Source organism: Haliaeetus leucocephalus, unplaced genomic scaffold (assembly GCF_000737465.1).
Source record: "Haliaeetus leucocephalus isolate CR32 unplaced genomic scaffold, Haliaeetus_leucocephalus-4.0 Scaffold545, whole genome shotgun sequence".
Lineage (NCBI taxonomy): Eukaryota > Metazoa > Chordata > Aves > Accipitriformes > Accipitridae > Haliaeetus > Haliaeetus leucocephalus.
In genome coordinates this window covers 1,846,108-1,871,977 of record NW_010972981.1, presented here as the reverse complement: position 1 = coordinate 1,871,977, position 25,870 = coordinate 1,846,108, and the positions used below count along the sequence as shown (strand labels likewise).

Here is a 25,870-nt window from a genome sequence, read left to right as displayed (position 1 = left end):
AAATACATTTCACTTAATGTAAACATTAAGGGTGAGGTCTTGGGTGTGGTCCAGCTATGCTCAGTGCAGGCCTGTGTATTACAGAAAAAAGGTTTATCTAGAAATGCTCGAAATTACACCAGCTTGTGCAGTTCCATAAAGATGCTTCACACTCTGGGTAGTCACTAAAACATACAGCATTATAACCTTCTGCCTGTGGGATCATAGAAACCTCGGTCTGCCTAATGAATTGGCAATTGCTGGTTACGCTGGCACTGCAACACCTAGGAGTATATCTGCAGCAAAGCCTGCTCTGTTCTCTTAGTATCAATGGCACCGTGCAAAGGCACTACAGCCATGGCCGCAAGCTGGCCTCAGATCTTTGTTTTGTTATGAACACTGCATTCGACTATGCATACGAGACCAGAAAAATAGAAATCAAAGGAAATCAATGAAACCTGCTCTTTCACTGTACTATGGCATGTCCGTGCTTGTGAATCATGCACTGCAAGGCATCACCTTTCACCTCAGAAACTGAGGTCAAGAGAGACTCCTTATTGTGGCAACCTTTTGATGTTTGTCTCTATTCCAGTGGATGGCCAAGCTGTGGCCTGAGGGACCTTTTATGAAAGTTGGAAGGCTTACACTTGCTGCTATATTAAGAATAAAATGTAATCTGAACTGCAATAATGTTTCCAGTGGGATTTTAATGGGGCTGTCTGAGTCAGTCTTGCTATTTTCTCTCCCCAGCTACACACTCAACACATTCTTACAGATGCTGGCAACCCTCTGAGCGGTTTCTGGTCTTTTCTTGGCCCAGCTCAGCCATTTCCCCACCAGCTGGGGTGTGGGATGCGATGCCCATTAAAAGGTAAGAACCGCTCTGCCTCTTCCATCGCTCGCTTTACCTGCTCAGAGGTGCCACAGTGCCTGGAGGGACATGGTTTACACCATGTGCCACTGGGCAATGTTCCCCTCTGGGGGATGTTGCACTGGGATGCAGGGAGAGTGTAGCATGCTCCGGTCATTTCCCATCCAGCCTTCCAGCGGGGAAGAAGCCGAGTGCTGATAGGAACAAGTTCTGCCTCTGCTGGAAAGTCTCTTTCTTCTCTGTGCATGCCCCAGGGAATCCCTGCTCTGAGCCTCTGGGCACAAGGGGAGCTGTACAGGAGGGAGCAAAGCAGGGCGAAGCATCTGCCCTCAACCACTGAACATGCCCCCAGCCCCTCTGAAATAGTATGTTTGTGTGCGTGGGTGTACAGTAATCACACCTAAAGTATCATCTCCTGCTACTTGGCTGCTAGGATCACAGTAAGGATTTCTGGTTATGGACCCTGTACACACCACGCTATAATTTATCACTCTAAGCTATGTAGCCACATCTTTCCAGCTTTATACACAACCAATGGAATTCTTCAGTAGTGCGGAGGACTCCGTTTCATGGATTTGCTGTGGTGTTGGTGCAAAGTCTGCAGTCTGTGTGGTCAGGGTTATACACACACTGAAGGAGCTGAACTGGCCTGTGGTAAGACACAAACCCAAACATTTAGTAACTACTTCGCAAGCGCAACAGAATAACTCCACAGCTACTAAATGCAACGTGAAAGTCAAAGCGCATCTTACACCTCTGCTTATCAAGTGGGTGTCTGTTCTTAGGATAATTTCGTTTTAGATCTTGTTGCACAAAGATAACTTTGGTGTTTATAGGGGCTAGGGACAAGAGCAAGTGAGTACGGAATAAAGTAGGGTGTGAACTCACAGCATGTCAGCTGTGCTGTGATAACAAAAATAATTATGAAAAAGAAGTAAGGTCTCTTGCATGGAGTAGGGAGTTGCTGCCATGCTGGAAATTCACCATCTTGCTTGCTTACTCAGTGGTAACCCCTATTGCTACAATGTAAAGCTGTTGCTAACAATGTCAGGTATGATTAGATTTTTTGCTAGAAGTACATCCAGTGAATCTATTTTTTGAGTTACTTCTGGAAGACACTGCTGACATGGACAAAAGCAAGAGAAAATGATCAGCATCAACTGCTATGTGGCGTGAAAAGCCAGATGCTCAGCTGATATGGATCACACGGTTCTGTTTGTGATGACTTCAGGGGAGTGAAGCTAACTTACATGGTCTATCTTGAAGAGTTTTACTGCACATGTAAACTACTTATTTTATTGTTGCTCTGTATATAAAATAGCAAAATTAATTGTCCGTGTTGCTTTACACAGTTGTTTATGTATGTGTTAGTTGAGGTCTGACAAAACACCCTACTTGTTATTCTATTTTAAGAAGCGGGTTGTGAGCCACAGCAACGAGTGTGTCAACAACTCTTCATGACGTGTTACAGGTTTCTCCTTGCGCTGAGCCATGAGGGATCTAAGCTATTACATATTTCCCCTTCGTCTCTGGCCCCTTAGCTTATTTCATCATAGGCTGAAACAATCTGTACCTACTTACAGGTCCTGGGAATATTGGTTAAAGGCTGCATTTACTCGAAGAGAAAGCGAGTACACGAACATCACAATTTGGCAGATTTATGCACCACACCAGTGTTAATTTTTTCACAATGTGCAGAGCACCCATTTATCACGTTCAGCAAATACCTAAACAGGAATATATTGCTCCGCTTTCAGTATTAAAGTCCTGTCACCAGATAAAGCATTTGTCTCCTTTGCAGATCAACTTTTCCTTATTTAAAACTAATGTCATGAACTCAGTAGTTTATAGAAATATTTGTTTACTTTGGAAATGTTCTTTTCCAAGCATGAGTTCTTCGCTCTGAAAAGCTGTTCCTGACAGATAAGATATGAGTAATATTGAACCTTTGCTGCTTTTCTAATGTCACTAAAGAACACTTTTGCTCTGTGTGAAGGTCTCTGAACCCACACAGAGGGATAAAGGGTCTTAGGCTTTTGTATCTCCTCAGCAGGCAGATATCTTAGGCTTTTGTATCTCCTCAGGCAAGTCAGAACTTGGGCTGCTGTTTCCCAGACTCTGGTTTTTCTCTCCTGACAATGCTGAATTATAGTAATTAATAATGCTTATCATGTCTCATGTCTCACTCTCTGACAAAGCAGCTGGACAGAAATTAAGCTCAAACTATAGCAAAGGAAGTACGGACCATCCTTGACATACTGTGTTATCTGCATGCAGCAGGGAGGAAAGCTGCCTGTTTGGTTCTGATTTGTAGGTAAAAGCCCTGTCAGATGAAAATCTGTTGAAGGAAGCTGGATTGCTCCTTCCCTGAAGGCAACTGAACATGCTCAATGGCAAGCGCAGGGCAGAGAGCAAGCCCCGGCCCCAGCGAACACGAGGTCTGCAGCCCGAGAAGAAGCCCCTGCGAAGCACACAGCCACATCGAAGGGATGTGACGGCAGTAAGAGGGGAGTCTGCTCCAGCTTGCTGTAAACCTATGTTAAGTCAAGAGGGAGATGCAATATTAGTTTTACGTTAGCAAGTTGTCACGAATAAGAGCAGGTAATTACCTGTAATTGTCTTCACAGGTGATCTTAAAGTTTCGCTCTTCTAAGATGCTTGTTAACCTCTTTATGGAATGACCCGAGCAGGACTCACTGGAGAGAAAAGTCTTCCGTTACTCACATTCCTTGTGTGTACAAGAAGCTCAGCTAAATTCCACACTATGTCACTTTGCTTTATTTCAGGTAAGATTCTTTAAAAGCTTGTTTGCTAATGTGCTGTAAAGTCCATTGGGTTTGTAGCGTTTTGCCTACCATTAGGCCTTTTCTGGTAGAAACTATGTGATGTTCAGTTGTGCATCTTGCACAAGAACTTTGTGCAGGAAGATACCTGGGGGAAATAACTCAGTTCCATTCACAGTTCAGTGTGCTTTAGAACTGCTCCAAAGCTGCTGGTGGCTTCCATCCACAGCAGCACGATATAAGGCTCGTTCAAATTTGTGGAGGGACAAAGGGATCAAGTCCTCTGTGTGATGAGAAAGGGCCAATCATGAAAACCAGCAGCTAAGGCCCAGGTAGGATGTAAGACAGGAGAAAGCAGATAGAAAACATGGGAGGCAGCAGGCTACAGGCACCTCCGATCTGTTTGACTCAGTCTGTGGCTGCTGGTACTCTATTTTGACAAGGGGCTGTTTCAACCACTTTTCCACTGGTAGGAGTCCTAACCTGTGTATTTTTTTCCATGGTTTCATGAAGCATGTAGCAATGTCATACCTTTGAGATCATTATCTCTATGCTTAGTTTGCTTGAAATGGCCCAAGGGGCCCCAAAGCTGTAGTGAGAGGATTGACAAATGTCATAGGTACAGACAGAGATACTGCAAAAGACTTGTTATCTCAGGATAAAAATAATGTCCTGGTCCAAAGTATAGAACACACATCAGGGCAATAATACAATACTGGGGCAATTCCAGTTCCTAACATATGGTGTTAATGGAAAGCAGAGCCAACTCTTCTGTGTTCACTAGACTTGCCAGATGTTATCAGTGATTCAACATGGAATACAAATCAGAAGATAAAAGGAATGCATATTATTGGAACCATCCTCCCTCTTTCTCCTTGGGAGTAAATAGAAAATAAAAAGGAAACTGCTGTGAGGTTGGCACAGGAGGAGGATGTGTCAAGAAGGCTGGCAGGGCACTGGGGTGTTGAAGCTATTGAGGAGGAACATAATGGCTTTTCTGATGCTGGGAAATCATGGGAGAAAGGATCAAGTGCCATGTCTGGGGAACTAATGTACAGATTACTCAATGTCCTTTTCTTCAGCAAACCTCTATGCAATGGGCCACAAAAGTATGTCTGGCATGCTGACCACAGGATAGATGCGTGCCTGTGAGCTGTGATAGATACGTCAGCTTGTGGGGCAAAGAGACACTTCTGGGTGTCTGGGCTAGGGCAGGGGTTGCAACACTGGAGCTGGTACTGTGTCAGACACTGAGGCTGCCTGAGCAAGGGTCTCTGCAGGGTCCACACTCATTCCCGAGTTGCACTGCATCATCACAGCCTGCTTCCTGACCCACAGCACCAAAGCTGCTGCCCCTGTCATGAGGGGTCCTTAGGAATGGGAAAAACCATGGCAGTGCGTTATAACCACATGAACCACAGAACCGGCTCTGAAGATAGGGATCAAGGCACTGAGCCTCATGCTCAGTGCTTGAAATGCGATAGATCTGAAAATGAATCTGATTGGGATGAAAGATGTCACTCAGAAAGGCTCGGATGTGATTTGAGGTCACTGTTCTGGTATCAGTAAGTACATGGTAAGCATTTAAACTACAGATTTGTTATTAAAAATCACAGAATCATTTAGGTTGGAAGGGACTGCTTGAGATCATCTAGCCCAATCAATATCTGCTAGAGTAGGTTGCCCAGGACCCAACTGGGTTTTGAGTATGTCCACAGATGGAGACTCCACAACCTCTCTGGGAAACCTGTTCCAGCATCTGAAATTATTTTATCAAAAATGGTTCTGCTCAGCATAATTATACTGTTCCTGTGGACAAATGTATTTTCCAGCTGTTCACCCTTGCAAACGCAGCCTGCTCTGTGACTTCAGTGCTGCACCCATAATAAAGATCTGTAGAGCTCAGTGGGGTTGGAAGGAATTTAAAGGTCATGGGACCTCCTGAAAGCAAGGAAAATGTCATTGTGTCTTAGCTATAACGGTTCAGCAGTACCTACGAAAAATACTGAAGAAAACAACAGTACAAGTGTTATTCTTTCCAGTAAAGTAAGCAGCTAGGAGAGTGAATGTAGAGCGGGTTTCATGAGCGGGTTTAAGACAGTGTCACCATTAGACAGCCACTCGTCAGAACTGAGCTGTGCCGTCTGCCTTCTACACACTGCTTGTCACTTCGTACCGGCGTGACTTACCTTTGAGGTCCACCAATGTCATGCATAACCCAAATGTGTATTGCAGAGACTTTATCTGGATTTAGGTTAAAGATCTCAACACTTCCAAAGATGCTGTAAGAATGGGACATGAAAAAGCAAAACATTCTTGATTATCCGAGAAAGACGTACAGAGTAAGTTCCCCAAATCCTAGTGCTTATTAGTGCTGCTATTATTCTCAGTGAAAGAAAATTATCTTGCCAATGGATTTTCATAGACCATTTAATTGTCTTACGGTAAAATATTTTCTCCTTATTCTTATTTCACTTTCAGGAGAACTTTTGAAACTGTCTACAGACTGAAACAAGGTGATGTTTTTCCATCCTTAGTGCCTTTTCTCCTGTTAGGTTTGTTAGCTACTGATTTGGTTTGGTGCAAGGGAAATTAACATGGCTATTCCCCCGACCAGCATATTCTTCACATTTCAACACTATTCAAGACTGCACTTCCAGCCAGGTAACCCAAGGAATAACAGTCTGGAGGGGTAAAATCTAGTCAGCTCCATGGACAGTTAGAAATGTGTCATTCATGTGTAATGAATAAATAAACTCTATTAATAAAGCTACTTTGTGTAGTAAGAGCATACTGGATACCCCACCCGCATACCCTCTGAAGGATTTCAATTATAGTCACTGTATAGAAGGAGTTAAGTGAATCAGCTCTACAACAGCTGGTGGTTTCAACCCCTATATGAGTTTACCAAAATCCATTTTGCACTGGGACTCACTGGCAAAGACATGTTCACCAGCATGCAGGCCCCACAGAGACATGAATAGTAGCATGCTGAGTAAATACCTGCTGTTTCTGAAAGCTCCAGCTTCTATTGATCCATTGAGCATCACTTGAACCACACCACATGCTGCTTCTGCAAACTGAACAAAACAAATGGACATTTTACTCTGACACTACGTGCAGCGCCATGTCAGATTCAGGGCTAGTACAAATTACTGTAACTTCTTCGATGTCATCAGAACTGACTTACACAAGTAGAAGATCTGGCCAATATTTTTGCAGAACACGTCAGTGCAAAAAATAAAAGCCTCTAAAAGCTATGGCAAAACTGTGATAAAGCTGCATTAGCCAGTTATGAATTTGCACTCTGAGGTTGCATGGGATTAGTATAGCAACTTTGCTGTCACTGCTGTTTTCAGTATTTATAGGGCTTTCCAGAGCCCCAGCACCTACAGCTCTGATGGGGCTGTAGTAACATGGAAAAATCCTCAGACTGCTTTAACTCAGGCGGTGAGGATGAGCCAGAACAGAGGTACTACTAGTTTAAGGACACGCAAACTATCGTGTATTCGTTACCTTGTGACTTATGCTCTGTGTTGTTTGGTGGCTTAGGATTTTTCTCCCCAGTCGTTTTAGTAAAACTCATCACCAAGATTTGTTTGATTTGATTTTTAAATTACTGGATCGTGTAATCACTGCTCTTTTATTCTTTAAAACTTATGTCCAAATATTCAAAGATTACTAAGGTTACAACACAAAGTACCCACTCTAGATATATAATCCATTGGTAAGATAAAAATTTTTTAAAAAGCTTGACACAGGTGACTGTACTTATCAAATCTTCCAAGTCCTCTCACATCTAAACAATGTGGCTCAAACTCAGACCTTGATAGCTGTGAAGTTGCAGGGCATTTTCATTATGTATAACTTTCTAATGTAATAAGCATGAATTTTAGTAGATCTTAAATTTATTTGGACTAGAAAACCTACAATTGAGCAAGCCTGACTCTGTATGGTGGTTTATCCCTCTCAGGCTCTGTAACTGAGAGGATTAACAAGAACATAGAAACTGTTTTGAGCTTGGAAAACTTATGTACACTAGTTTACCCCCAAACAATTTTTTTTTTTTACAGTGAGTAGACTTTTTCTTATGTACACGAGAGCTGAAGTGTACAGGAATGCTTGTTTTCCACCTGGGCAGTCATCTACTAATAGTCATATCAAGGGTGAAGTCTTGAGAGACATGTAAAATTAAACTGATACAGGAGAGTGGTTTTTTTCTGTAAAGTGCTGACTCAACAAGGCCAGGCTAACTGCTTAACTCAGACTAGCAGGGTCTCATTCATGTGATGGGAGTTTGCACGTGCATACGGGTGGGTACGTCATAAGAACCTTGCCAGATACCATTGTGGGAGGATGTACTCTTCAGGTTTATGCCGGGAAGGTGCAAGGGGATTCTCAGCTCCTTGGAAAATTTCTCTGCCAACTTGGGCACTGCTCTCAACATTAACGTGCTAGAATGTATTTTATTTTAGCAATTTCAGTCCTGTGATTTAATTAAGGTGGTAATTATTATTGTTGTAAGTATTATTTGCAAAGCTCTAGCTGTCTGCTGAGTGTTATTCTAGACGCTGGCACACAGTCTCTGTCCACCAATAAGAATGCCCAAACTACAGTGACATGAAATATTGCACATAAAATATGGGACCTTGGAAATACAAATTTCCAACGCCATGATTTTGAGCACCTGAAACTAAAGCTCATGTGAAGTTTTACTATTCCATGTTTTAAATCCAATCTGAAAACTCACGTTTTTGGCAGTGTCAGAAACTTAGTGCCTTTCAACATACTTGGATTAGGGGAGATTTATTCTAGATCTTACCATCTTGGATGCCATTTTCCAGAACACAGAGCTAGGGTTGCTCTCACATTCACTTCGTTTTGGACAAGATTCATAGTTGATTCCTGAGAAGAAATACGTTTATAGAACAGCTAAGGTTAGAATGAATATTGTTGCAATGTTTATACGGCTTTGAGAGCTGATTAACGATGGCAAAAAGATGAGCGCCCTACCAAAGCAAGAAGGCTACATGAGGAAAGGGCTCTAAGAGGAAAAGGAATTTGCATGTGTTCAAAGGCTTTCCTCTTTGCTCACACAGGTTTCAGGGAGGCAGCTGCAGGCCCTGCATGCAAATAATTCTCAGAAAACTGAGAAGGGAAAACATGCAGGCCTAAATGTGGGAAACAGGTTGGCTCTTGACAAATACTGTCCTATTGCACAGAAAAACTAACCTTTGCCCAAAATTTTCAGTAATTCCAGCCCAGTTTAGAGGTTGCTAACCTTAAGCACCAACCCAGGAGTCATGAGGGCAGCTGCCCTCATGCTGCCCCTGCCACTTTGACTGGCCTATGGCCAGGACCTTTTTGAATGACATTCTCGTTTTGCAGTGTGTCCCATAGAAGTCACAGGAAGGAAGCAAGTAATCTAGATAAAGAGGTCTAGATGTGACCATTAGTCCAAGCAGCAACTTGGTGTTTTAATAACAGCCAAAGCTGTGTTTTTTAAATTAACCTGAGAACTAGTATTATTTCAGTCTTCCATAACATGGGACAGAAATACAGTTAAGGTTTTAAACTAAATTACAAGAAAAGACTATATGAAAAGGCTTGTGTTTAGGTCTAGATATGTAAGAGAAAAGAATAATCTGGAATTCCACTGTTCATATTTGTTTTGCAAAAAGTAGGACTTATTACCTGGGGCAGAAGAGTCTCCACACCATGAAACCCTATCAGCCATATAACCCAACAAGGTGTCCTCCAAGGTAAGGAAATTTTGATTGGATTTTGTATAACGATGAGCGAGGTCATATGTCTTGCTCCAAAACAGTGACTGTGAAATAAGGTACAATGTCTAGTAAGTGTTACTTATACTAGAGCTGGTCAGGAAATTTTCCTGGAGAAAACCAAAAAGTTTTCATGATAATGAAGGAGTTTTAGTTTTTATTGAAATGTTGCAAGTTCACCTTAGTGGGTCAGTTCTTATTTCTGCAGCCCACACTTCCATTTCCAAAATCTTTTGGGTGGTCATTTTTTGTGGAAATGGATGTGTTCAGCCTGTAAAGCATTTTGAAAGAAAGATTTTGACTCGTTCTCATAGGATATATACTTAATTTGTTGTGTGATTTTGAACTGCGCATGGAAGAGCAGCTTTTTGGAAGCTGTGTCCCTCTGACAGCATGATAGCATGCTCCTTATGGAGAGCCGTATGCTCAGGGAACAGGGACATCTCTGTCACTTCAACCCAGTACTGAGGTTTGAGGCAAGCCTCACACACGGATGACTTCCAGAGACAGAGAATGAACAGGGTTACTGGGGTCCAAAGGTGATAACTGCGGGACTATTGCAGTAGGTGCAAGAGCAAAATATCCTCGTCGACTGCAGACCCTCACAATCATTATGGACAAGATCCCGTCACTCAGAGCACTCCACAGGCATGCCATCCCACAACAATCCTACTTAAGCAGCCCACCATGCATTGTACTGTTACCTTGTTACAGGGTATAGGATGACTTGCTAACTCCATTAAAGGCTGATAATCTTCTGACGTAATATTACAGGGATCCTTGTAAATGAACGCATGTTTTAATGATTCCCATATTTTTAGGCAATCCTTATCTCTGCCGAAAGATTAAAACATAGTTAATTAGTATTTATGAGTATTTATGGCTGTGAAAGGATCTCCTTCTGTTACGGTCAAACACTATGGATCAGATTTTAGAAGAGTTCTAACTATGCTCAGGCACCAAAATATATTATCCATTAAAAAAGCAGAATATCTTCAGCAAATTAAGTAAAACTGAGGAATGAGCAGTTCTAAAACATCTTTCTCTCTCTCCTGCATTTTAAATTACTGGTTATTGCAATATCTGAATGTCCTCTATGTTTTTGTCCCTTAAAAAGATCAGTGCTGATATCACATAACCAGAAGATCAAATTTCTTGATTATTCATACCGAATCACAAGAAGCAAATGTGGCAGACTATAACTTGTACATTTTAAAATTATGGCTGAAGGATTCTGCCTCCTCAGGTACAGTGAGCCAAAAATGTGCCCACGTGTCTCCCTGCAGAGTGTTCAACCCTGCAGAAATAATATCTGTAATTTTATCTAAACCAAAAGCAGGGGTCTGGCTGTTTTGGACCTGATACTATTTTCATTTATGCACTAATTTGCAGCTATTGACTTTGGTGGAGCCACAGCTGATTTGCACAGGTATAACCAAGATCCAGATCAGGTGCTTGGTCTCCAGCGGGTTTTTTCAGTCTCCTCCTGATCCTCCGCCACATTACAGGTTCTGGCCCTTTTGCTCTCGCTGGCATGAGTCAGAGGAATTCCACTGAATTTACATGGGGGGAACTGCTTCATGCCACGACACAACCCTATCACCTCAGCCTACACTTGTTTCTTAAGATGCTGCTTCATCAGCCTAGGAAATAAAGCACCTCCCTGCTGACAGAAGCAGGGCTCCTTTTGTGCTACCAAGAGGAAATCTGTTGCACAGTGCAGGTAAGCAACCGTATCTCTGTACTGAAGTAGTGCCATGCTCCCTTCCTGAGGCTGCAGCATACAATAACATTTGGGATGGCTCAGGACATTTGCCTTCTTGTACTTGAGGTAATGAATGAAAACTTTGCATTAAGATATTTCATAATTATTGTCTGTCTAGTATGTGTTTTCAGGGCTGTCCTCCATGGGTGCCCTTTCCTTTTTCCTCATGCTCCCATAGTTTCAGACCCACGCAGAAAGCCTGCCCCTCTCATCACAGCAGTGACAGTAATGCAGTGATTCTGCATCCTTCTCTTCCCTATTTTATGTAAATTTAAAACCCTGACTGCATTATCCTGCTGTCTGCCTGTCTGAATGGAGCTATTCTGACTGTCTTTGACTCATCCACTCTTTCTTCACTGTTTGCAATCAGCTCCCAGTGTGTTCCCACTAAAAGCCATTTGAAGAATGGACTTTGTTTTGTGTGAAGAAACCAATGCCTTCAGAGCGCTATAAAAATAGCACTGATCAGTTAGTATGGGACAGACACACAGCTGCAGGCTTTGTTACTAGTTGGTACTTGGGTAACATGTAGGATGTGGAATTTGATTAATCTTAAAAATAGTCCTAAAAGGATTAAGAAAAACAGTAGTAATTCATTGAAGAGTTACAAACACTTTCAAGTTAATCTTCCCTACAGTTGTGTGATCTCATTCCAGCTACTGAACTTGATCACGATTTCTACCGAGTTCCCATTTGAGCATCAGAGGGGCAAACTGGAACGCAGAGAGTTGAGCTGTTTGTATTACATGAGCCGTGTCTAAACTGTGGGACCCAGAGCCACTTGTCAGCTCCTGGCTGTTTCCTCGGTGTCTGGACATGAACTCTCTTCCTTCCCTTCCTAAGCCTTACAGAAAATAAAGACCACACGAGTAATAAATCTAACTTAGCATTATAGATGATAGTGGTTATTGGGAGGTCATACCACCCTTGGTGGTCACTACAGGAGGTTTCCATGCCCCAGCTTCTTCCAGTCGTCCTCAGTGAAAGGTCTATGGTGGATATGGCCTCACCTTTCACTCCTGGGCCAGCCAAGTGCATCACGCTGCAGAGCTCTATCTGGGCTGCCGATATCCCGCAGCCTGACCTTGCTGATTTAAAACGAGCTTGGGTATTGCCACTGGACAGTGCTGTCTGAAACACAGCCAGAGCCTGAGGGCAGGACAAGGCAGGCCAGCCTGGAGGGTCTCCGGCCGTCTGGCCAACCGGGGCAGTTCTGGCCACATGCTGAATTTAATTTCTTACCATGCCAGTCTGTTACAGGGGCAGCCCCAGCTGTGTTAGGGACCATACCTCTGGTTTATATGAACCAAATTTACCTCCAGGTAAGTAAGGACTAATAACAGTGATGATTTTTTACTGGGCTATTGTCTGTTATCCAGGAGCCTAAAGGCACTTTCAGTTATGGTCACTGTGGAAGTAAGAAGCCAAACTGCAGGTGCTCTAGGGAGCAGTTATTGCTTTGCTGTTGCACTGTCATGTCAGGGAGTGTTCACATGTTTTACTTAGCAGAATTTAACTTGGATGTATTAAATTTTCTCCTGGAGAAGCCTGTCTCTAGCTGCAAACTGTGGAAGTAACCCACAGAGACCATCCTCCCAACTTTGGTACTTCATTTAGGGGTTGGGAAGTTGTAAATACCTCTCCCTGCCACATAGGATGACAACATCACCACACTGAATCAGCCAAAAGAGAAGGCTCCTGCTGATTAAGGGGTGACATTACAGAAGAGGTTCCTGTCCCCTTTGCTTTGCATAGCCAACGGTATCGTAAAGAGAATTTGTAGGGCTTGGCTGTAAGCACTGGTACATCTCACAGACATTTATACGGCTCACACTTTCTAATCTGTCAAATGATTTGCCCTACTAAGAAGACTTTTTTTTTAAGCTGCTCCTGAAATCTGTTATATGTAACAGTATTAACAGCTACAGGTGACAGCTGGTTACCTGGTCATTTATCCTTTCGTACTGCAAAGTTTTTAAGCTTGGTCTCAGAAGACAAAATATTTTTCAAAGAATCATAAGAAAAAAACTGGTTTTTTAATTCCAAGCAGAGAGGTAAGTGATAGACACAGTACAAAGCATTTCTGCTGCTGGACTCAAGTCATGGCCATGAGAAGCACCAAGCAACAGCCATCCAGGTGATTCACGATCCTGCCGCGCCAGCTTGATGAGTCACAAATTCAAAGCATCAGTTTTCTAGCATTTCAAGACACCAAGCTCAGCACTTGATGACGTGCATGGATGTCACCCATATCTGAGAGAAGAGTCTTTATCTGCAGTCCTGGCAGCGCTGAGCAAAACTATATGTTTAATGTCATAGGAGTGGTAGGGCTTAGCCTTCAAATGGGGAAAGCTCTCCTACAGCTGGTAATTGGTGTGGTACTTTTAGTTGTACCACATGGAAGAATGATAAGGCATGAAGATGAGCTTTTACAGAAACCAGGCAATTTCAGCATTGTTTTAGAAATCAAAATACAGACCTTCAATGTAAAAAAACACATACAAAAGCTAAATAATATCTCATTTTTGCTGTCCTTACCTATCAACTCGTATATTTTTACAACTGAATAAAAATAATTCATTTATTTGCCTTTAGAAAGCTTTTTCTCTGATATGAAATACAGGTTTTGCCTTACATCTCAAAGAGATTACCAGTCACATAGAACTATGATTTTGGTTGATATATGAAAAAATAAGCAGTGAGAAGACTTTAGGATTTGTTAATCCCAGCTCCAGGAAGATATGCCACTCCTTCCAGCCTCACTATTGAGGTAGACACTATTAATAAAGTTTCGCCAGTCCCTTTTTCCAGCACAGCAAGAAAATATTTGTCTGGTGTGCAGCATTTAACTCACACTGAGCAGAGGTAAGAGCAGAGACCTGCTGTAGCTCTGCGCCTCCTGAAAACAATATGAAAAGTCTGCTGGCATTTGGTATGCTAAAAATTCCAGCAAGAACAGTTTCAGGTTGAAACAAGAACATCTACCTTGCCAAAAAATGCCTGAGAAGCAAACTGTCCTCTTAAGGCTGCTCCCAGCTTCTCATTGGGAAGTTCTCAGTCACAGAACAGACTAATTTAATTTTCTTTCTTGGTTTACAAAAGAAAGGAAGGGTTCAAAGGAGATCAACAGTCTACTAGTTAATTAAATTTATCTAATTCAGATGCAGGAGTCCATGGTGAATACGCTTATGTACCACACTGCTCCAGGTCTCGTGTGGTCTCCATCTCTGTTTTTTGTTTGTATGTTTTGAGTTACATATTAATTCTGCATTGTATCTGCAAATGTCATATCTTTATGTATAATGGATTTCTTCCTTTGAGGCTAACTTTGTTTATGTTGATATATTTAAGGCCTTTTATTCTAGTACAGAATCTGAAATATTTAACCCAAATTTAGTGACATGTAAAATAAATATACTCTAATTTTATGTTTAAGTTTTTCAATTTTTTTTTTTTATGAATAGAGTTTAGGAAATGCTGGTAAATATGAAATAATAACTATCAGACTTAGAAGGAACACTGTGAAACCTGCTGTAAACTCAAGAACTGAACCTACAACCCTTTCTCTGGAAAGCGAGGACTGCAGAACTTGCCTTATGACCTTTTGGAGGCAGAGACTATATCCTGCACTCACTACAGCATTGAATAAGGGCTGGGATACAAATAACCATGAAAACTACATTTCCTTATTAAATCCAAATGTTATATACCCTGCAAAGCATATCCTGCATTTGTCCTTACATTTGGGTAGAAGTTGCATTTTCCAATGAATTTGAGTATTTCTATGCATTTACCTTTTGTATGAATATCACATTAATCTATCAGATGGAAGCTAGGGCCAAGAATATTTCCATTAGCAGCTATCCTAGCAGCCAAACTTTAATGTGCATATTAGAAAAATGGCAGCTTCTGCATCATTATCTCTTGCACATCAGTACACTGGTCTGGCTAACCTTGAAAGAGTATCCTTTCACTTAAAGGAATGGGATGGCATTGAGCTACCTGGGAAATCACTATTAATATAGATCTTTTCTTTCTTTACTTTGTAATTTATTTTTTGTTCTGTAACTGGACATGACGGAGCAAATTCATCCGCAATTGAAATCGATTTAATTGGTATAATATCAAGGATAAGTTTCATTCCTGCTGATTTCAGTTACACCATGAACAATGTCTTCCTTTCAGTTCAGCACTGGACTGACACTGGATGCTAAAAACACCTTAAGAAGGGCAGTGTTTCCTTGGGCTGTGTTGCCTCTAGTTTTTTACTCAAAAATTTGAGAGGGATGCTTCAAGTATGGGACCCATTTTAAATTTACAAGTGAAAAATGACTTCCAGGCTTTGTTCTGGAGAACTCAATCGACTCTGCCCATATATTGTTCAAATCACTCTATCAGGCAGAGACACTTCCCTGTTGAGACATGGTCTCCCCTGCAAGCAATAGCAGCTTTTCCAAGGTCCTCTGTTTTCTTTCTAAAACATGACAATGGCTTCAGGCCACGCTCAGATTTTAACTGTGGCTCTGTGGTGAGGCTCTGAAGATAGAGCTGGAAACACTCCCCTGAGCCCTTTATTTAACTGGCCTTCGCAGGGATCAAACCCCACCAGCAGCTGCAATTCGTATAAGAAAATCCTTCTCATTTGCTACGACCATTAGCCAAAACAGTAATACACATGTGCACCTAAGCACTCAGAAATCTGGCTCTTTAAAAAGTCAGTGAGAAGTTTGTGGTTATAGCAAAGCTCCTTAAAGTCGTAAGACCAGTTCACACTCTGCTGGGAGTCTAAGGCATCATCTTCACCTGTAAAAGCCCAGACGTTTCAGAAAGAGAATGCATATCAAAGGATCAAAATGGTGTAGCAATATTTCTGCATCTAACAGACCCATCTTTGCCTGTGTGTCAGTTTATTTCCCTCTTTTAGGCAAACTGTGATGGCTGTAGAAAGTGGTGCAGTTTATGCATCCATATTCAATTTGTTTTTTCACGTGAGCTTACGAGTAGCTATGTCTTTAAGTTGTCAAAAATTATGCAATGAACAATAACCTTTGCGCCTGTGTTGAGAGGACGCCCTCTGTAACCCTGAATCCTTTTGCTACCTTTTTTGCCCTAAACAGTTCTGGTTTTTCTTCTGCCATCCCTTCCCTTGTTCCAGCCTTGCCGTGTCTCGCTGCTGCTTTGGAGCAGCTTTTTTCGGAGCCGCTGCCAAGCCCAGCCCAGGCAGCTGTGGTTGGGCTTCTCTACAGTCAACTTGAGCCGTGGGTGCCAGGAGCCAAACACAAGGAGAACACTGCCATCACGCGGGAGAAGGGACTTCTCGGGAGCAGCAGCTGAGGTCAACCCCAAAGGTCTGCGGTTCTTCACGCCAGATGACGGCCCGACCCATCTCTCCAGACCGCTGAGTTGGAAAATGGGTACCTGCGTACAACGGATCAGCTTCGTTCCTGTTACTCTAGCACCTCCAACCTCCCACCAGGTATCTTTGCGCTAAAAATTCCAACAGATGAGAATTAAAAAGGTTAGCCAATATGCTGTCATCGCTGAGGATTTGAGGAGATTACCGTCTGCTGCTTTTAGCATTAGGATAATAGAGGGGCAAAACTACCAACAGAAAGGATGAAGGAAAAAAATCATGGAAGAGCTGTCAATCTCAACGTCTTCAATGAGCACTAGCCACTCGCTACCCACTTAGTTTAATTATTCCAAAGTGTCTGCCGCCATAACATTTATGGTAACTGACTTTTTTTCAATATGAGAATGATACACTTGATTTTTTTGGCAGCTTGATTTTGTAAGTATTGCTCTCCGTTAATTAAATAGTTCAAAAGCCAGTAAAGAAAGCACCAGAGGAACTGACTGAAGATAAGAGACAGCGATCCAAAACTCTGCCTCAGAGAAAGACGACTTCTGGAAAGGTTGCCTGTAGGCAGCGCAATTAAATTCCCCACAGCAGAGGTGGGGGAGTCTGGAGGTCTGAAAAAAAGAAGTACAAGGTGAGATTTCCACTGGGTGCACCTCAGGGCTGTGTATGTTTGTGTACGAGGAATGACATGGAACTAATGATAGCTCCTTGTCATGCCGGTCCTTCACCTTTGGCAGGAATGAGAAGGTTTTAAGGGCAGGTGTACTTGTGGCTTCGGTTTATAGCTCCTGGAGTATTTTATGTGAGTTGGGAATCAGTGCTCCGGACAACACTAAGCCTTATCACCCTTCCGGGAAGGGTTGAGCCAAGAGGTAGCAGCTATAAACCAGTGAAGAGTTCATCTACATAAGCAGATTTTTTTTGTTGGCTGGATTTCAGCTTTCCTGGGTGAAAAAACAAGCTGCTTAAGCAGATGGTATTTTCAGCGATGCTCTATATGTGGGATGCAGCCTCTAGAAGGGCAGAAGTCTCACCTAGACTGCATTTTGACAGAGGATCATAGTTGCTCTACAGTTTAAGCTTCCAAGTGAGGGCCAAGTCATCAACAGATGAGAGGGAACAAATTTAAGCTGGCACCTTACCCCTTGATTAGTGTATTTTTAGTATTGTTTTATTTTTAATATTAAACTCGGAAAAACATTTCTGTAAGAATGATCTAAATAAAAGTACGTTATAGCAGGGAAACACTCAATGGCTTAACGCAGCTGCATTTTTTTTTTTCCCCATAACATGAATTTGCAGTACATTGGGGTTTTTTTATAGAACTAAAACTGCTGGGATGTGGCATAAATGCAGTAAGTTTTCAGTAAGTCACCATCTTCAAGGGTGACGTGTGTCAGTAGGACAAGGACAAGGGAACAGATTGGAGATTTAGTACAACTGTGAGTGAGCTCCTTGCTAATACCTCACTTTGGTGTCATCACCTGGGAAGATGGACTGCATCTTTAGCGTCTGTTTTTACCCTTGGACACTTGAGGGAGATTTTTCATTTGACCTGAGAGGGAAAAAGGATCTATTCCTCCTATCCCTATGGATAAGCAGAGTTATATTTCCCCACGGTGCTCTGAGGTGTTAAACAGTTCTCAAGTTTTAACCATACCTTAGGAATGACAGATGAACAATAACGCCTCTGAGCACGGCTGCTTTCACTGACATCTTTACAGATGTTACAGGAGAACTGAAGCAGGGAGAGGTGGGAGGGAACAGGATTCCTCCTTTCAGCAACAACAAGCTCTTACATTGGCTCATCTAAACATTTAATAATTTCAGTCCTAGGGTGGTGCTATAATTTAGACAGCCACCAACCATTGCTCTGTATAGCCAATTCTATAAAATCAATAAACAAGAGAGAAGGCAAAGAACAGACAGCTAACTGACTGTCCATGACTAAATAGCTGCATAAAGTTGCAGTAGAAAACTAAGTTGAACAGTATTTCATCAACAATTACTTCTGATTAATGTGTAGAAGGCCAGTGCAGACAGAATGATATTCTCTCTGGTATCTGGGATTAAAACCAAAGGAGACTTTCACTGCAAGGAAATTTTAATATATGATGGTGGGATAATTGTGATGCAATATGTGTAGGCTGACCCAAATGTGAAAAATTCTTTGAAATCCTACGGAATCTTGCAGTAAGAACCATTAAATATCTAACCACTGTTACATAAATGTAAGAAGTTTGAGTATATGAAGAATAGATAGTAATTTAATAACAATTTTTATTTGATTAATATAGACAACAGACAGATGTTGACATATGGCTGCCAAACTGAGAGAGAAATTCTGATCTCAACAGCATATCTGTACCTCAGAAATACATCAATGTTGGCCATGGAAAAAAGACAATGCATCTTTTGACACCTCCCCCTTATATTTGCAGGATACTCTCAGACTTTGAGTTGCTGTTGTCAGTGGAGTTACAGCCTGGGAGGATAAGTTTTCTGCGCAGAGCTGAGTATGAGCTTTGCACAGAACTGAATGGCCTTTCATAGTCTAGCATTGATGTTTATATTCCAGAAGAGCAGAAGTAAATATGTTGCTGATTAATTACCTCAAGAACAAATAAATGACAGCTACCCACTGTCATATGAACTTGTCTCTTGCTAATGAGAAAACTATTTCTTTCTAATGAACTGCTTCTAGAAAGAGATGACAAAAACCCCAGATGGAGCTCTATCTTATAGCCCAGAATAGTTATGGAAACTAGCCTTAAACAGCACAAGGACTCATTTGAAGGCCCTACCTCTACATCCTAAAGTGCTAATAACTATCTGTGCCTGCTAAATGTTATATTCCAGTTCCCCGTTAAAGCTCATTAGAGCATATTTCAGTGGAAGTGTACCTCTGAGAAAGACTCAATTGTTAATGTTTATAATGATTATATCTTAGTTACCAAGAAATTACAGGAATTGGCACATGAAATAATAGGGAGGAAAATACTAAGAGCGTACACTGACGCATTGTAACAAATGTTCTGACTCGAGCATTTTAATAAGCGGTGTGTTATTATGATGATACAGTGCCCATCTTAATACCAAGAAACAAACCAAAACCAGGAACAGATATCACCACTGCCACTACAAATAAGCCAAAAAGTTTATGCATCACTGTTTGTCCTAGTTACCCAGTAACCTAGCTATCCAATGGACCTCTTGCAAGCCTAAAAGCATCTTCTAAGAAATGAAAGAATAAGAAGACACCTCTGGAGATCATCTGATCCAACCCCCAGCTCAGAGCAGGTTGCTCAGGGCCATGTCCAGTCAGGTTTTGAATGTCTCCAAGGATGGAGCCACCACAAAGTCGCTGGGCAACCTGTTCCACTCTTTGATCACCCTCACAGTAACAAAAGGCGGTTTTTTTCTTATTTTTAAATTGAATTTCCTGTATTTTAATCAGTGTCCCTTGCCCTCTGTCCTGCAACTGGACACCACTGAGAAAAGCCTGGCTCCCTCTTCTTTACTCCCCCCACCAGGTATTTATACACACCGGTAAGATCCCCCTGCACCTTCCCTTCTCCAGGCTGAACAGCCCCAGCTCTCTCAGCCTCTCCCTGTATGTCAGACACTTCAATCACCTTTGCGGCCCTTCACTAGATGTGCTCCAAGTATGTCCATGACTCCCCTGTACTGGGGAGCTCAGAACTGGACCCAGCACTCCAGATGTGTCTCACCAGTGCTGAGCAGAGGGGAAGGATCACCTCCCTCCACCTGCTGCCAACACCTCTCCTTGTCCAGCCCAAGATACCACTGCCCTTTGCCGCAAGGGCACATTGGTGGCCCACGTTCAGTTTGTTCACTAGGACCCCATGACTTTTTCCACAGATAGATAGTGCAAATAAAGCCATTTGTTTGCTCTGGAACCACAAGAAATGGTGTAACAATTCCTTTTTTTTTTTTTTTAGAAAGTGTACCTAAAAGAAAAGGAAAGAAAGCTAAATCCTTTGCAGTTTGATGTATATTAAATTGAGAAGCTTTAGAATTCTGCAGTGCACTCTAATAGGGGTGCTAATGCATTATGACTTGGTAGTAGCACCATACTCTTCTGAAGACTGTGATTCAGTAAAAGCTTGTCTTATGTAAGGCATTTTTTCCTCCTGAAAACACAAATCTCAGGTAAGTTTGAATAGAATGTCATGGTTATATAAAATAAAGCAAAGGTTTTTGTGACACTGAATCAAATCATGGCTGTTGTTTAGTGCTCTGCTTGATGTGAAAGTGTTAACAATCAGTGAACGGATTCAAGGAAATTAAATTAAAAATGCCTAGCAAAGCATGAAGGCAAAAATGCAGAAGTAAGCATACAACAACAAACCCCAGATTTCTTTCTGGAAGAAATTATGCTGTAAGTGCAATAGTATCTCACACAATATCATGGTTCCATATGTTCTTTTTGACAAAACATATCTCCATCTCCACAGGCTGCAAAGGAATGGAAAGACAAAATGCACTCATGATCATGAATTCAGGAGACAAAGCTCTCCTGAACGTGGCTCAACTTTTAGTAAATTTAATGGAACTGGAGACTGTTAAAATTTGTTATACAGGAATTTGCCTCTAACTATAGAAACAACATTAGTTGGTCTAATTGTATTTAAGGGGAAAAATCTATGTTTGTCCACACAACATTACATTTATTGAAGTTCTATGCTTTGCATCTTCATCACTGGGTTTTTGCACTGCTTAGTCAGACACAGTAGGATTGCTGGGCCTGAAAGTCACATACGTTACTGAAATGGCTCCCTGTCTGCATCCTTGGTGCTCTCTCACTGGCAGAGGTTAGACAAAAAATAAGCTGGCTCGACTTCAGCCATTTTTAAATAGCAGGTCTTTGCAAGCTTGGCTTAGCTTGGGTGAATCAGACTGAGAAGTGACTGCAGATCTGAGGGCGGAGTCATCATTACCTGGGAATGAAAAATCTCCTGAGCCACGAACGTGAGATGAGTTTATTTCTAGATTGAAGAAAAAGCATTGTTTGCATTTTGGGGATCAGCAACTATGACCTTTTAGACAACGCGTCTTCTCCCCTCCCTTCCCAGGTCACAAAGCGCCGATCGTATCTGACCTCACCCTGCCAACTCAAACACGGTGAAGAGGGAAATTAAACCAGTTACCTTCGTATCAACAAGTTTCGTGCTACATCTGCTGCCACCTGCTCTCCCCCAGCAGGCATGAAGGTGCAAACCCTTCATAAGCAGCATCCTCCGAGCGACGGGTAGGTCACGGGCTCGCCCCAGCGCTGCTCTTCCCAGGGATCCGGCGCCGACCTGGCCCGCACAAGCCTGGGGCTGGCGAGCATGCAGCTCCGTGCACCCCATCGCCCTTCCCTCCTCTGGTTATACCGGGGATAAAGTCTTGTAAACTGAAATTTGCGCTGCGGGAGACCCGCAGTATGAGCAGTGCGAGGGTTTTGTTAGCCACCAGGGGGTGTCCGCATCACTGGGAAAGAGGAGACGGAGGAATTGGAGGCCAAATCCTTTCTTCAGACCAAACTGCCTTCGGGCTTTATTCAGACAAAACTACAACACATACCAATGGCCATGGTTGATGAGCACGGGATTTTTGCACGACTAGTGAAAGCAGAACTTGCAGCTTTTGTTAATGCTGAAAAAAAGACAAGACTACTGAGCGGTGACAAAGTATCGCTTTAGCTCTGTCATCTGGCAGCAGCCAGTTTTCCAGGGAAGGCAAAAAGGAATACTGCTCTTTAATGTCAGTATCTAGCTGTGCAACTCTGTGTGCAGGGAACAAAACCCCTAAAGCCTGCTGCCATACCATCCACATTTTTCCCTAAAGAAATGGGGCTAATGTTGCAAATGCATTATTTAAGCATTTGGTATTCCCTGCCTCTTTCTGCTGAAGTTTGGCACAACAACAGTTCTACACAGGAGGACTAACGGAGGAAACTGTATGTGTACAAATTATAAGAGTCATCCAGCCAGCAGGAGAAATAAAACCGAGGATTGTATTGCACGCAGGCAGTTAAAGAAAATTATCACCAGCAGGTGCTTTATACAGTACCTGAGAATTGCTCGTTAGCGAGCAAATTCGATTCAGCACCTGAACATTTTGATGATTTTGGAGAATAAGCAAATCAACAGGATAAAATCTGGTTGCATGAGCTGCTCACAAAACTTGACTGCAGACAGCAGCAGTCTTTCCAGTGACCTCATTGGGCTTGTGTTCAGCCCACAGATCGTATCCGAAAAGAGAAGCGCATGACCAGGGTGTGCTGACTGTGTACGGTGTCCGGGGCTCCAGCAAGGTGAGGGAGAGTTCAAGGAGGTATCCTCTAGGATTAAAGCAGCCGTGATGGTGAAGGTGTACATTAGTATGTCCGTGGCCTTCTCACATGATTTATGGCATGCAGTTGCAAAAGCAGAGCTAAATGGGGGATGTAGATTTGTGGCCCCCATTAAACACATCTGTGATATCTAGAAACGTTATAAAGTCCATATTCATATGTCAACAATCCCCCTTTTTTCCAAAACCAGATAGCTATGGCACTCCAAAATGGAATAAATAGTCACACTAACTACTGCAGTAGAACAGATTGCTATTTCTAAAAAAAATGAAAATATTGTCAAAGATGGAACTTAGTGGCTCTGATATAAAAAGGGAAAAATATGAGGAAATGTCCATGAGTTTACTAAAAGCAGAGCTTTTTAAACAAATGCATATGTTGGTATAAGATTAAAAGGGCAAAACCAGACTATGGACAAATTTATGAAGAAATTAGAAGATTTCTAACCAAGGCAGTGAGGTTCTCATGGTGGGAGTAGCGGCAACAAAAGTCCTAACTAAGCATAGGACAGAGCTTGCTCAGCTCATAAGCCTCCCTGAGTTTCTGCAGTTCCCTGTTCCTGCTCCTTTTCTTTAAGTGCACCAAAGATCTCACGCAATGCAAGATCCAAGGCCTACACTAATGATGAAAAGGCATGGGATGAAAAATACAGGGCTCCCTGATGTATCCTAAAGGTACTCACTTTATTGTCAGAAAGTACCAGCAACAGAAGTGGTTGGTTACACGGCAAACTGCACTGAGCTCTGCAGAATCAGAAACGAGAAATCTCAGGTTGGATTCCCAGAAAAGCATCTACATTTAATTCTCTGTTTGGAAACCTCCTGAACATTTCAGGTGTACGTAAACTAGCGTATTTTTCCTTTTAACAGTGCTCTCTGTCTCAGATAAATTTGTCTCTTAAATAAAATAAAACAAAAAAGGGTCCTACTATACAGAAGTCATTTCATCTGAAAGAAAGTGAGCTCACAGCCAGGAAGCTATTAAACACTGTTGGATTAAGAATAGCACAAAATGATATGCCTTGTAAAAACAACCTTTTTAGAAAGCTTATGATCATGGCTTTGTGATTTTTTTTAAAAAGTGTCCTTGAAAGAATTGCTTAAACAAATGATTCCCAGGTCAGGTTCAGACTGTGTTGTGAATGAAAACATACGAGACATTGGCTGGAAACTTACTCACACAAAAGTGTTTTTTACATTTTCAGCACCCCAGTTTGAATGAAACAAGCAAAAGTAATACAGGCTATTAGGCTTCAAAATAATTTCAGATTTAAATATTGAGTGTATACTTCTTTAATAAATTGATGCGTGCTTTTAGAAACATGTGCATGACTTTGCAAAAGCTTCAGGCGCTTTTTAATTTTATTTGTAAGAAAAAACCCCTTCCCTTCACTAAACCAACCTAGGTGTTTAATGTGAAGCATACACTTAAATCTCTGCATGCTCAGGCCATGATTTTCCACATGCCCATTTCCCTTCAAATGCTGCAAATCAGCTTTTCCGTGCAGCACTGGACATCTGAGGCCAAGAGAAGTCCAAATGCAAGCAAACTGTGTACAGCTTTGTTTTTATCAGCTCAATTTAATGAAAACAAGAGGTGGCAATCATCTTTTTGGAGACAAGACCGCAACGGTTCTGTCACCTGGCCGAGGTGTGGGGCAGCCCCGCGGCGCTCAGCCCAGGGTCGTGGAAATGTCTGCCAGAGCCTTACCGAGGACACAGAATAGAGTGGCTGGTGCCACAGAAGTGATGGCTGGGTCCCTGCTGAGAGACCCTGCCTGCCCTGGATCCCGTCCTGAGGGGCTGAGTGTCCCCAGTACCTGCAGGGGACCCAAGGCACGCCTTATTTCATACTCTGCCTTTCCCTGCAGCGAAGGGATCAGAAAATCAGTTCTCAGCCCTCATACGCTACTGCAGACCTGGGCCCAGGGAATCTTCTTCTGCAGCAGAGGACGGTGGGCTGCTCGGGGTGTTACACTGCCTGCTGCCATGGCCTGAGCAGGGACCACCACTGGGTGACGTTTTTGCCTGGGACCGCCGTGCTGGCACTGCGATCCATCTGTACTTCTCCACGCAAGCTGCCTGTGTTCATTGCGACGTCTTACCCACAGGCTAAAAACCTTGGTTTTGGATAACGCCAAGGTATTTCTCAACACTTTTCTGACATCTTTGCCCATCCTACAAACGTGTGCCGAACCTTCTCCTTTTCCTCCCTCCTGTGTAGTTCTGGTTACGCGAATGCAGCGTCACATGTTACGGGATTTTCGGCAGATTGGCTTTATGGCGAATTGCCTTCACCTCCGCGCACTCAAACCTGCTAGAATCCAGCGTTTATTTTAGCCAGCTTTAAGGAAGTTGCGGAATGCGTTTGTGATTGATCCGAGTTTTGACCTAGGATTAGTACTGCTCACATTGGTTCAGCAGGTGGTTTCCTTAAGAAGCCACCACTCGGGCACGGGCAGTTGCTGTCCGAGTTTGTGCCTTTTGCTGCAAACCAGGGGTCTTGGCCGATTCCTCTCTGCCACCGCAAACCTAGCGGTTGCGGCCGGGCGGAGGCGAGGGCCGGCACTTTTCCGCTCGCTTTACGCACCCAATGCGCGACCGAGACCACTACTCACCCCAGCTCAGGGTACCGTGCCATGACGAAGCTGTAGCATCTTCCCAGGATGACTTCTCGCAGGTTCTTAGTGGTCCCTCTGTCCTTCCACTTCAGCATTTTCGGAGCGACCTCCCGTCGCTCGCCGTGGGTCAGGACAGAGGCCAGCACGACGGCGAGGACCAGGGCGGCCAGCAGGACCACGATCCCCACCAGAAGGACGGTGCGCTGCCGGGTGCGGGCAGAGCCCTGCTGGAAGGGCATCCTGCCCGGCCCCCCCTCCTGAAGAGCGGCGACAACTGCTCTCCCAGCGCCCGGCCCAAACAGCCCTGCTCGCCTCTCACCGGGCGCCTCCCCCTCCCCGCCCCGCG

At 42.9% G+C, this 25,870-nt stretch overlaps 1 protein-coding gene across 1 annotated transcript; it reads right to left on the bottom strand.

Annotated features, from left to right (window-relative positions):
• Window positions 1-1,392: 1,392 nt before the first annotated feature.
• CD38 (CD38 molecule) lies at window positions 1,393-25,763 on the bottom strand. Its single transcript, XM_010576808.1, has 8 exons — window positions 25,522-25,763; window positions 10,121-10,250; window positions 9,328-9,463; window positions 8,456-8,538; window positions 6,637-6,713; window positions 5,823-5,915; window positions 3,460-3,546; window positions 1,393-1,499 (listed from the first exon to the last, which is right to left on the bottom strand). The coding sequence occupies exons 1-8, from the start codon at window positions 25,761-25,763 to the stop codon at window positions 1,418-1,420; spliced, it is 930 nt and encodes a 309-aa protein (XP_010575110.1). The 3' UTR covers window positions 1,393-1,417.
• Window positions 25,764-25,870: the final 107 nt, after the last annotated feature.

Coding starts and splice junctions, on each gene's coding strand:
- CD38 (XM_010576808.1), bottom strand. CDS start 25,763: ATGCCCTTCCAGCAGGGCTCTGCCCGCACCCGGCAGCGCACCGTCCTT. Junction 10,251..25,521: donor GCACGGTACCCTGAGCTGGG/GTGAGTAGTGGT, acceptor ATCTTTCGGCAG/AGATAAGGATTGCCTAAAAA. Junction 1,500..3,459: donor ACCTGTGAAGACAATTACAG/GTAATTACCTGC, acceptor GTCTTACCACAG/GCCAGTTCAGCTCCTTCAGT.